Consider the following 12,268-nt stretch of genomic DNA (forward strand, 5'->3'; position numbering starts at 1 on the left):
TCATGTAAACTTTTTTCCTTCATTGTTTCTTTTTTCATTTTCTCCATTGTTTCTTGATATTTTGGTAATTTCAATTATCATCTACCTTTGACCTCTATAAAATTTGACAAATAAGTTTATGTTCTAAATCTGGTTGCCAAAGGTTCCCATATATCTCTGATTAGCAAAAATGAAGGTTTTTCACTGTGCTCTCTTCGTTGTCATTTTTGCTTTACATTGGTTAACTCTCTAAAGGAAGGGGTGATAATTCATGTTAATGTCTTTTCCTTTATCCATTTTTCCATTTCAGGGACACCAACATCACATTTAAATAGGTCAGAATAGAGATTTTTTAAAAATCATATCATATTTTTTCATCATCTAGATTATTGAATTTGGAGTGAAAAGACCTAGGTTCAAATCCTATGCTGATGTACTCAAAACTGTATAGTCTTGGCCCAGCCATTTCTTGTCTTGGAGACTCCTTTTCCTTATATTAGAATGAGGGGATTGGCTAGATAACTTCTTTTTTTCTTTTTTTTTTGGTGGGGCAATGAGGGTTAAGTGACTTGCTGAGGGTCACACAGCTAGTAAGTGTGTCAAGTGTCTGAAGGTGGATTTGAACTCAGGTCCCCCTGAATCCAAGGCCAGTGCTTTATCCACTATACCACCTAGCTGTCCCTAGATAACTTCTAATATGCCTTCATAGCTAAATCTGTCATTCTGACTCTTTCCTCAAATTTTGAGTTGATTATACTGTGATTTGCTAGTAGTGCTGTTCTCTAGATGTTTCTGTCCTATAAAGGTAGACTTTGGATTATTGATAGCTTTGAGTTCACAACAATATACATAGATACTTTCTTCTTCTTCATCATCATCAAAACATACCTAGTAAGTGCCTAATATTTACAAGACACTCTGGCTAGCACTGTGGAGTAGGCAGAGGCCTTTAAGACACAGTGACATAACCCCTGCCCTGAGCCCTAATTAGAGAGATAAAGCTGAGAGAAAAAACAATAAACAATTCAACATACTACATATTCAATAGACTTTGACATATGTTTCTTGGCATTTTTCCACTACTTCAAAGTTGATGAGGTGGGGTTTAAGGTGAAAGTGGACTTTGGAAATGGTGTCTATTAATAAGTCCATTTGTTTAATCCAAATTGATGTCCTACACAATATAGAGTATCTGTGTTCCTGTAGAGCTTTATGTAAACAAAATTTTCAGTAACTGAATTATTTTAAAGTTTTGCAGCAATTGAATCATTTACCTTAGTAGAAATTGCTATAAAATCACTATACTGAATCACTTTGTAAAATAAAGCATCTTTTTGTAAAATGAGTAAACAGCTTATTTTATTGCTTTTATAAACCTGGATTATATTTTTTGAGTATGTTAAAAGCAAACTGTGCCTAAATTTGAATTCATACATATTAAATAAAATAAAATTCATTTTCAAAAGATGTGTGGAGCCTATCAAATCCATTGAATTTGACAAGTCTAAATTTCTTAAACTTGAATTATTTTCCATTTGAGATGATAATGGGGGGCAGCTAGGTGGCGCAGTGGATAAAGCCCTGGCCTTGGATTCAGGAGGACCTGAGTTCAAATCCAGATTCAGACACTCGACACTTACTAACTGTGTGACCTTGGGCAAGTCACTTAACCTTCATTGACCCACAAAAAAAGTGTCATAGAGATGATAATGGCCTCAAGATTAGTAAAGAAATCCATCCAATAGCAGGGATGCTGCACTACAGGGGCAAGGAAGCCTGACTCCTGCTGGAATTGGTATGCACCTCAGTAGAAGGCTGTATTTATGAGCCCCCTAACATCTAAAAATTGGAGCTTCTCTTTATTATCTGGCTTAAGCTGCAGGCTCTGAGAAGGCATAGGAGCTTTTAAAGAAGGGATAGTGCACTGGGGAAAAATGGCAGAAACATCAGGACTCACTGCTGAGAGATTGTAGGAAAAGACCGAACTAAGAAGATGCTGTCTATTGCAGTTAATAGTAACACATAGCCAAAAAACAAACATCACAAAGGATGAGTATTTGGAGAAAAAGATTTCTGGAAGATAAAACTTTTAAACTGTATGTAGAATTCCATCATACTGTCACATCATCACCTTGCTCAGAGACATTCATTGGCTTCTCATTAATCACTGAGTAAAGCCAAAACTAATTCACTTGGCATTCAAGACCCTAAAGGATTTAGCCCTGATGACCATTCCTTATGGTTTTATAAATGTCCACATGGATCACAAAATGATTTAATTCAACTATTGCGTATCTATCCATATAAAGTGGATGGGCCACAGAAGCATAAGATTGTACTGTGATTTGCTAGTAGTAGTATTCTCTAGATGTTTCTGTTTTGTAAAGGTAGACTTTGCATTATTGATAGCTTTGTATTATGGACAGTGATCCAAGACTCTCCCTTCTCTAATCCATTATGGCAGTTCACAGAACAGTCAAAATAATCATCCTAAGGTATAGCTGTGACAGGTTCACTCCCTTCCCCCCAACTATTTATGGCTCCCTATTCTTTCTTTTTTTGTTTGTTTTGTTTTGTTTTGTTTTTGCAGGGCAATGGGGGTTAAGTGACTTGCCCAGGGTCACACAGCTAGTAAGTGTCAAGTGTCTGAGGCCGGATTTGAACTCAGGTACTCCTGACTCCAGGGCCGGTGCTTTATCCACTGCGCCACCTAGCTGCCCCCTCCCTATTATTTCTAGGATAAAATACCAACTACTTAACTGGCATTTTAAAATCCTCCATTGTCTGGGTCCAATCTGTCTTTCCAACTTTACTGTACATTGCTTTGTTCTTCAGGTCCTCTACTGCCATCTCCATATCTTTGTGTGTTCATATGAGCTGTTCCTATGCCCAGTAGGTATTCTTTTTCTTTTCATTTTGGAATTCTGATTTTTCCAGGACTCAGATCAGATTCCACTTCTTCCTTGAAGCTTCTAATTAATTTCCTTAAAGCACTTTGAGTTATTTTGTCCCCACATCACTCTCTTTCTTGTTTCACCATTACTTGTATTCATGCTGTACCCTTGAATTGAGCAGTAAGCTTTTTGAGTACAGAGATTTTTTTTAATTTTTGACTTTTCATTCCCGGCAAATAAGATAATTCCTTGAACCTATTAGATGTTTAATATATGTTTAGCAAAATGAATTAAATTGAAATATGTAAGCAAAGCCTTCTTTGGAGGAGACTAGATCTTTAAAAGTAATAAGTTGCAAGCTCTCTCTCCTTCCTCTAAGCTTACATGGCAATCAGGGTCTCTGTTATTGCACTTTCTAATTATACTTTGTATTATATTCATTTTTGAGCATGTATTAAATTGCCTGGTAGATTGTAAGCTTCAAGCGTACAAGGACCATGTCTTATTCTCTGCATCTTTCACAATACCTTACACATAGTAGGTACTCCATAATTTGTACAATTTATTAAAAATAGGTTCAAAAATTGTTTGTCAGGTGGGTTTTATAAGAGCACTAAAGGAGAAACTAATATTAGTCAACATAAATGCAAATTGAATATAAAAATATACAGCATTGGATGGTTCTGAACACAATGACCCACAGCCCATTGAATGTTTGTGCTTACTATGGTCATGGTAGTAGTTCTGCATTGGATCTTTTTTAACAGTATATAAAAATAAGGTATAATAGAAAGAATATTTGACAGATTGAGGGATATGTGTTCACAACTCATACCTGGTATTTACTAACTATAGAAGGGAAAGTATGGCACAGTGAAAGTCATACTGGATTTGAATCCCAGCTCTGTAGTTTACTGCCTTATATAACCTTGGCCAAGTTATTTAACTTCTGTGACCCTCAATTTTCTCATCTGCAAAATAGGGATAAAAAATACTTGTTCTAAGTATCCTTTCAGGGCTATTGTGAAGCATTATATAAAATATTATGATTATTGCTTGAGAAATAGACAACAAATGTTTGTTATTGTTTTCTTACAGTTATGCCAATAAAAACACACCTTGAGATGGATTATAACTTCAATTGATAATCCTACTACTCATTCTTTGAAGGATATTGGCTCTTCAGTCTCATCCAGTTCAAAATGGCAGAGAAGGCTCCCCCTGGTCTGAACCGAAAGACTTCAAGGTCTACTCTTTCCCTTCCACCAGAGCCTGTGGAGATCATCAGAAGCAAAAGTTGTTCCCGACGAGTTAAAATAAATGTAGGGGGCCTAAACCATGAAGTGCTATGGAGGACTTTGGATAGACTTCCAAGAACAAGATTAGGGAAGCTCCGAGACTGCAATACTCATGAAACCCTGCTGGAAGTGTGTGATGACTACAATTTGAATGAAAATGAATATTTCTTTGATCGGCATCCAGGAGCCTTTACATCCATTTTAAATTTCTACAGGACAGGGAAACTCCACATGATGGAAGAAATGTGTGCCCTCTCTTTTGGGCAAGAGCTTGATTACTGGGGAATTGATGAGATATACTTAGAGTCTTGTTGCCAAGCAAGATATCATCAAAAGAAAGAACAAATGAATGAAGAATTGAGACGAGAGGCAGAGACTATGAGGGAAAGAGAGGGAGAAGAGTTTGATAATACCTGCTGTCCTGAAAAAAGGAAGAAACTCTGGGACCTGCTAGAGAAACCTAACTCATCAGTAGCTGCAAAGGTATGAAAAAAACATGGTGTTATTCTATGTGGTTAGACCTTTCAGCTATTTATATATTTCAGGGAGCTGGTTCTCTTTATTTAGAATATGTTTTGTTTGCTTTTTTACAAGGAAGAACATATTCTTATGGCACCAATCATTAAAAAGACAACCCCAAATCTATCTCAAATGGATTTATTTTCCATATTAAAGCTTTTCAAAAATTAAACCTAATGTAAAATGAGGTCTACCTGTTTCAGTAGTTGGTTAATATGATACTTCCCTCAAAGTAGACAAACATGAAATATTGTCACAGCTATACCTCATTTTACAACAGATGTGTTCTTGAAACATTCTATATAAGTGAATTTTTTTGTAAAAATATAAACCAACCAACAAACAAAAAAAACCCCCAACAACCAACCAATCTTATTTAATTGTACTATAAGATTATTATTCAAATCTTATAGTGTGTGTTTTTTTAAAGAAAAGAATTATTTTCTGAAATGAAGAAATACTTTCTCCTTTTGCTCAATTTATCTGGATTTCCATTGGAGAATAAGGATCATTTGGGAAAAAACATTGTCCTGTGTGTAGGGGTTGGGTGATTGTCCAATCTCCTCAGCACGGGATCTATAGTGGCAAAAACTGAGGAGGTAGAGAGAGGGACTCTGTCATATAGGACTCATAAGTTGTCACCAGGGGCAAGGCCTATCTGAGGTGAAGGCTACACTTGGGAGGGAAGGAAAGAGGAGGGAAGGTCATCTTGTTTGGTTAGCAGGGAATAGGGAAAAACACGACTAGGGCAAAGACCTTTTATGGACTCTCTTTCTGGGTCAAGACGTATCTAGAAAGAGTAGGCAATAATTTTATTTCCCCCTCCCCCAATTCCTCATCTCCTTAAAATGCAAGAGGCCCAAAGTTTTAGCTTGCTTTTTCCAAAGAAGATATATTGCCTTCTTGAAGTAAATTATGGGAGAGGCCTACATCCTGAAATAGTATGTCTCCTGTATTATTCCTACTGCTACATCATGAAGTTTCTGATCATCACATCATAGATTTCAAACTGGAGGGCTGGTCAGAAACCATCCAGCCCAACCCCCTCTTATTTTAGATGAAGAAGCAGAAATCTAGGAAAATGAAATTACTTACAAAAGGTCCTTTAGCTAGTTAATATCAAAGGTGGTATTTAAATTCAAATACTCTTACTCCAGAGGCAGCACTTTTCCCAAATTCTACACCTATAATGGACTTTATGAGAAGAACACAATTTCTTATTTAATAGAAGGATTACTCTATATGGATTGCTTCAAATTAAAGCCAGATATTTATATTGTATATAATTTTAATTTTTGTAGTACTTTTACCTTTTTAAAATGATTCAGGTATTTAATTATGTGAATTCTGTGCATTAGTCCAACATTTCTTCATTTTTTATAGTTGGGAGGGTCAAATTATAAATTATATAAATTTTCATTCCCATTAAAAACTGTAACATGAAGTATGTGGATAAACACCATTAGTGGCAAAAGCAAAGAATTGGTAATTGTCATTTTATATGTGAAATGAAAAAGGACAATGGAGTTGGAAAAATTGACTGTGGAATGGAGGAAATGGACTATGCAATGGGAAAATTGTTTTGGCTTTTATTCAAGTCTTAGCTTCCCTGGGAAAATAATATTTTTAAAAAAAGTAATAGACTTTTTATTAGGAAATGTCTTTTTGGTTGGGAACCAAGTATTTTCCAAGACAATATGAACCTCATAAACCTAAATAATCAGGAGCATGCACCTGGCCATAAACCCCAATTGCATTACTGGGTGTCTCTGTGGTTTGGTCTTTTAGAACAGAGATCCCAATGGTTTGTAAGGAATTTTTATATATAGATGGTAGAAACTGCAGTAATAGGAGAAAAGCCATCTCTAACACATGCGTACTGAGAAGACATATGTGTAAAAACCTCTGGCAAAGTATAGACTGGCCACAAGACCCTGTGAGTTTTAGTTCTTCCCAACTTGGTAAGAGGAAACTAAGGAGTGATCCGCCCTCAGACAGGAGGGCAGAGGTGTTTCAGAGGTTGTTACACATTATTCCCAGCATATAAATACTAAATAAATGAAAGCTTCCAGCTAAGTTGCCTATGGTTCTGGGTAATTTGTTTTCTCCCCTAAAACAAGAAAAGTGGAGACTACAATTTTATCTTTTTTTGTCCTGAAAATTAATTGCTGTTCTCAATGTTAGATGATTTCAAGGACTATTAACATATATGGACTGGACTCAGTGGTTAAGTGTGGTACACTTTGATTTGAAGAGTGGCACCTCAGGAGGCAAATTAACCCATCCAGGCCTCTAGGCCGCCATTGAGTAAATCATTGTTCCAGTAAACCTCTTAGTAAGGAGCTGATCAACTGTGTAATAATATGCAGATTATTAAAGGAAACACTGTGTGGTCAAGACAGCTTTTTAGGTTGTATAATTTGTATGTAGAACCAAAGTTAATCATTGTCATAAGGGAAATGTTTTATTTTGAAAACATTATAGAAGTTATTTCCAGTTTTTCAGGTTCCATATGAAGTTTTGTAAACAAGCTGATTTCCCAGAATATAGTTTTCATGAAGATGAGTGTTTTATTTTGTTATAGATGTAAATATTATTAACTTATTTCTTTTATTTAGAAATGTGGTGAATTAACACTGACTGTATACTTATAAAAGTTATTTATGTGCTTATCAAAATATAGTAATTAATAATAATTGTTAACCACAGATTTAAGACCTAAATATTTTATATGTAATAATACTGGGTGTTCTAGTAACATAAGCTTCTTTCTAGATCATTGTCTTAGCTAGATGTTAACACAATTATGTATCTGAAAGTCATGGGTTATAACTAAGTTGACTGATTTTCAGGAGCTTTATTGGTCATAGGCAATAAACCTTACGAAGCTTGTATCAACACACAAAAAGAATCTTTACTAACCCAGGTGAACTGTTTGCTGTATTTCTATGAAAGAATCTATCGGTTGGTTATTTAAATGTCTACATTATCCTCTGTGCTTGAATGGCCAAATATGGAAATTACTGGTATTCTACTATATAGTAATACTACGAAAGCACCACTCATTTGCATGCAGTCAATAGCCCTGCTCAAATAATTTTCTATTTAAATGGATTCCATATTAACTGCCATCTATTCCCTTGCTTTTCCAGAACCAAATGACTTAAATTGCATAGTAAGTCCTCATCATCACCCTCCCCCCAATTTAATGCTTTAACAGGAGAGCTGTATTAGTGTCTTAAGTATGTAGCTAGCACTTGTACTCCTTGAAAAGCTATAATGGTTGATACTGTTGTGGTTACAGTTTATTTGGGTAGGCTACAATACTTCCTATTAGACAGTTTAAACCTCTTCTGAGTTTTCCTTTTACATGTACTTTTCATATTTACTTTTCGGAAGTCAGGTACCATCTTTGCGGGGCATAGTATTTACTGACAAAACACCTGAGTTTCTTTGGTGTTCGACACATTTCATATATGTATATAGAATTTCATATATTAAATAATGTCCTGGTTTAAATAATAGTTTATTAACTGTTAACCAGTTTTAAGTGCAAGATCCTAGGCTATATGCTTTAACCCACTCTCTTATGTTGAGGTTATATACAACTTAAAATAAAAGAATATTATAATGAAATATAATAATATTAAAGAAAATGAAGAACCCAACCACTCTTACCCAACTGCCCTAAAGAAGACCTAAAAATACTATTTTTAATATTCAGTAAAAGAATAGGTCTAACTTTCAAATGGGAAAGCATGCTTTGTTTAATACCGATTCATATGCATGATGAATATTATTAAATAATTGCATGTGATTTCTCTAGTCTAAATTATTTTTCTTTTTACCTTACCTCCATAGTACTACTCATATTTTCCAAACATTGGTGATAATTGTGATCCTCTACATATTAAACTTTAATTATCACAAATGGGACTAGCTCATAAACACTCCAAAAATGTTCCGAATTGCATTAATTATTGTAACCACAAAACTGCTTGAGACAGCTATGTTGAAAAGACTGTGATAAAGGACTGGCCTCTGAATAAGGAAAACCTGGGCTCAAGTGTCACTTTTAAGGCATACTTACCCTTCATTCAACTCTTTGTGAATAATAGCCCCTCAATTTCCTAGGCCAATCTCTAAGACCATAACTTGCAAAACAAGAGCTGATCTGTATCCTTAATGTCAGTTTCTTCACTGGGAGCTCAATACATGACTGAAATTTCAGAGGTGGTTAGAAAAATGATTATTTCAGTTCCTATGCTATTGTCCATTAAGAATTATTTGTATGTCTATGTCACTATAGCTAAATTAATGAGTATTTACAGAATAAGAATGAAGTATTATTATTGTTATTATTATTATTGATTAAATATAGAAACTAACATACAGTAACTAAATACCCTTGATCTGACCTAGGCTATACAATATTGTGTAGTATTCATAGGTACTTGCCTGATCCCAACTTGTATATTGAATAAGGTCATCCACTAATTACAACACTAAAATTATGGTAGTTCATTCCCTTCCAAAGGAAACAATTTTCTTGTAATCAGTAGTTCATTTATCAGAAGAAGAAGGTCAATAATAACCTATTTATCTGACTCTGCTAACCTCCTTCACCAATGGCAATAAACACCTTTTCTGACATGAGGAAATCAATCCATATCAGCATCTCCTTTGCACCAAATCATGCTGCATTGGCCTTGATTATGTCACACAGTTTTGGCTACCACACTCAAAGAAGACACAATAGACCTAGAATCCTACAGCAATCAAAAATGATCACTAAAGAGGTGAAACACTTACCATTTGAAGGTAGAAAAAAGATCAGTAGGCAGTGATCCAGGGAAGTAGCCAGAAAAGATACATGAAGTAGACCCTTCAGCTGGTACTAAAGAAGACAAATATTTCAAGGCACATTTTGGACACTTAATTAAGAAAAATAGCCTCTACATCATGTAGTGACATGCCACTCCTGTTATCAGTGTTAAAAACAATAATTAGAAAGCAGTAGATTTAGCTAGAAACAGAACCAAGAAGTATAAAACTAGCTTAAGTAGGGGGCAGCTAGGTGGCACAGTGGATAGAGCACTGGTCCTGGATTCAGGAGGACCTGAGTTCAAATTCAGCCTCAGACCCTTGACACTTACAAGCTGTGTGACCCTGAACAAGTCACTTAACCTAATTGCCTCACCAAAAAAGAAAGAAAGAAAGAAAGAAAGAAAGAAAGAAAGAAAGAAAGAAAGAAAGAAAGAAAGAAAGAAAAAGCAAAGCAAAACAAAACAAAACGAAAATCAGCTTAAGTAGAACCCAGCAGCATAATACTCTTCATTTGGTTAGGCAAATACAGACTGGAAGATGAGTATTGAACTCTGGAGAGCCTCAGGATTCTTCTCTTCTGATAAACAGACCACATGGATGGGATCAGTCTGGAAGATGTGCATGCTAAAAAAAAAGAAAAGAAAAGAAAAAAAGAAAAAAGCTCTTCTCTAATACCTAGTAAAGCCAGGAGTCCAAGTCTTAAAATGATCTTGTGTGGAAAGAAGCAAATGTTGGAAAACCTGCTACCAATTCCTTTCAGTTCAACTGCACCAATACATTGAGAGCTATCAAACAGGATTGAGACTCCTGCCTTAGTGCTGCCCTCCTCATTTCCCTTTATTTTATCCCATGTTCTGCCCTTGTTGTTTTTTTTAAATTTTCTTCTCTCTCAAGTAGTTTTATTTTTTTCCTTCTCTAAAATACTCCCATCCCAACCTGAAGGGTGTGAGGATATTGGGCAAAGAAAAAGTATCAACAAAGATATTAAAACAGAAGTATTGCTTTAAAAAAAAAGGACAGCTCATACATTATCACTTCTTCCATATCCTTCAGTGGTGCCCTGTCGCCTCTCAAAATAATTTTAAACTTTTTAGACTATGAAGGTTACCTTGTATCTATTCTTTACAATAGATGATAGATAGATAGATAATGATAGATATATAGATCTATAGATGTGAATACATTTATATACATTCATATATAGGTTCATGTTTTCTTGTGTTAGAATATAACTTCCTTGAGATCAGAGACTGTTTCATTTTTGTCTTTGTATTCCCAGTACATAGCATAGTACGTGCCACATAGGAGGTACTTGTTAAACGCTTAGTGATGGATTGGCATTCAGAACCCTCTATAATCTGGCACCAGCGACTTTTCCAGCTTTCTCTCACATTACTTTCCTTTATATATTTTGTGTTTCAGCTAAATTAGACGACTTTTCATGACAAAATTGCCTCTTTTCCTTTCCTACCTCTAGGTATCCCCTTTGCCTTTACTAGCTTCACTTGTTGAAATTCTACACTCTTCAAGATTCAGTTCAGGAGTCACTTTCTACACAAAACTTCTCTCGATATCCCTAGCCAAAAATCATATTTCCCTCCTCAGAATTCTCAAAACTTTGTTTATACTTCCCACATTAACTTTTCATCCTTGGATTACCATACATACCTGTCATCTCCATGACTGGATTGAACGTTCCTTGAGGACAGGGATCATGGTGTATGTTTTCTTTTATTTCCTATTTCAACTAACTGATGTCTATGATATGGTTAGTGTGACAAAATGGAAATGAGAGTCAGGGGATGAACTAGATAAGGGAGTAAAATTTCATTAGTTCCTGGATGAGTCTTTGTAGAGGAAGGTATAACTGGGTAATGGCAACAGAATGTGAGATGGCCCTGCTGCTCTACTACTTTTCTCAGCCAAATGTCAATTTTTTTGTAATAAACATTTTTCTTTATAGTTTTGAGTTCCAATTTTTATCCCTCTTTCCCTCCCTCCCCTGCCCCCTCCTGAGGTGGCAAACAATCAGATATTGGTTATACATGTATGATTATTTTTTTAAATTACCATATTTGTCATTTTGTACAAGAAAACTTGATTAAAAGAAAAAAATGAAAGATAGTGAAAAATAGCATGCTTCAGTCTGTTCCATCAATATCAGTTCTTTCTTTGGAGGAGTGCTATTATAGAAGCCTAACATTGATTTATTGATAGCTCCATGACAGCCAACTTCTCCTGCCACTTCACAGTTGTTTATCCCATATTTAGAAACTCCAAAGCAAGTTTAAAAGACTTTTATTGCAAGTACATTTGCACCTTCATAACTTGTTTTAAATCCTGTGTAAGCAGAATAGAAATATTAATAGTCATCTTAAGAGGAAATTCAGATTAATACCCCATTGTATTTTTCTGGATGGCTTTAAAAATCATTCTTTTTTTGGCATGCTGTATGTCCCAACACCAACCCTGGTGTGACAAAATTTGTGGCATACCTAGAAGAGAAGCAAATCAAGATTGACTGCCTAGCAAGCAAAGAAAACTGTAAATAACGCTTCTGTACTCAGTGTATGGAAAAGGGCATATATCAAGCACGTTATATTTTTGATATATGAATCAGATGTTCTGATGTTCTGATTATCTAGCAGGGACAAGGAAAGTAAAAAATCCTTAAGGAAAGAAACTATTTCTTTTTTTTTTTTTGGTCTTGTATGCCCATTGCCTACCACAGTGTGTGACACATAGTAGGCA

General features: G+C 35.2%; 1 protein-coding gene across 3 annotated transcripts in view; it reads left to right on the forward strand.

Annotated features, from left to right (window-relative positions):
* KCNB2 (potassium voltage-gated channel subfamily B member 2) overlaps window positions 1–12,268 on the forward strand; it is a 480,892-nt gene that overhangs the window by 31,762 nt on the left and 436,862 nt on the right. For all 3 annotated transcript variants that reach the window (XM_043979421.1, XM_043979423.1, XM_043979424.1), the window contains one exon: window positions 3,972–4,654. In XM_043979421.1, the coding sequence (XP_043835356.1) occupies window positions 4,076–4,654 (579 nt within the window). In that variant the 5' untranslated portion in view covers window positions 3,972–4,075. The remainder of the gene's footprint in view (window positions 1–3,971; window positions 4,655–12,268) is intronic.

Source organism: Dromiciops gliroides, chromosome 1, assembly GCF_019393635.1.
Source record: "Dromiciops gliroides isolate mDroGli1 chromosome 1, mDroGli1.pri, whole genome shotgun sequence".
Lineage (NCBI taxonomy): Eukaryota > Metazoa > Chordata > Mammalia > Microbiotheria > Microbiotheriidae > Dromiciops > Dromiciops gliroides.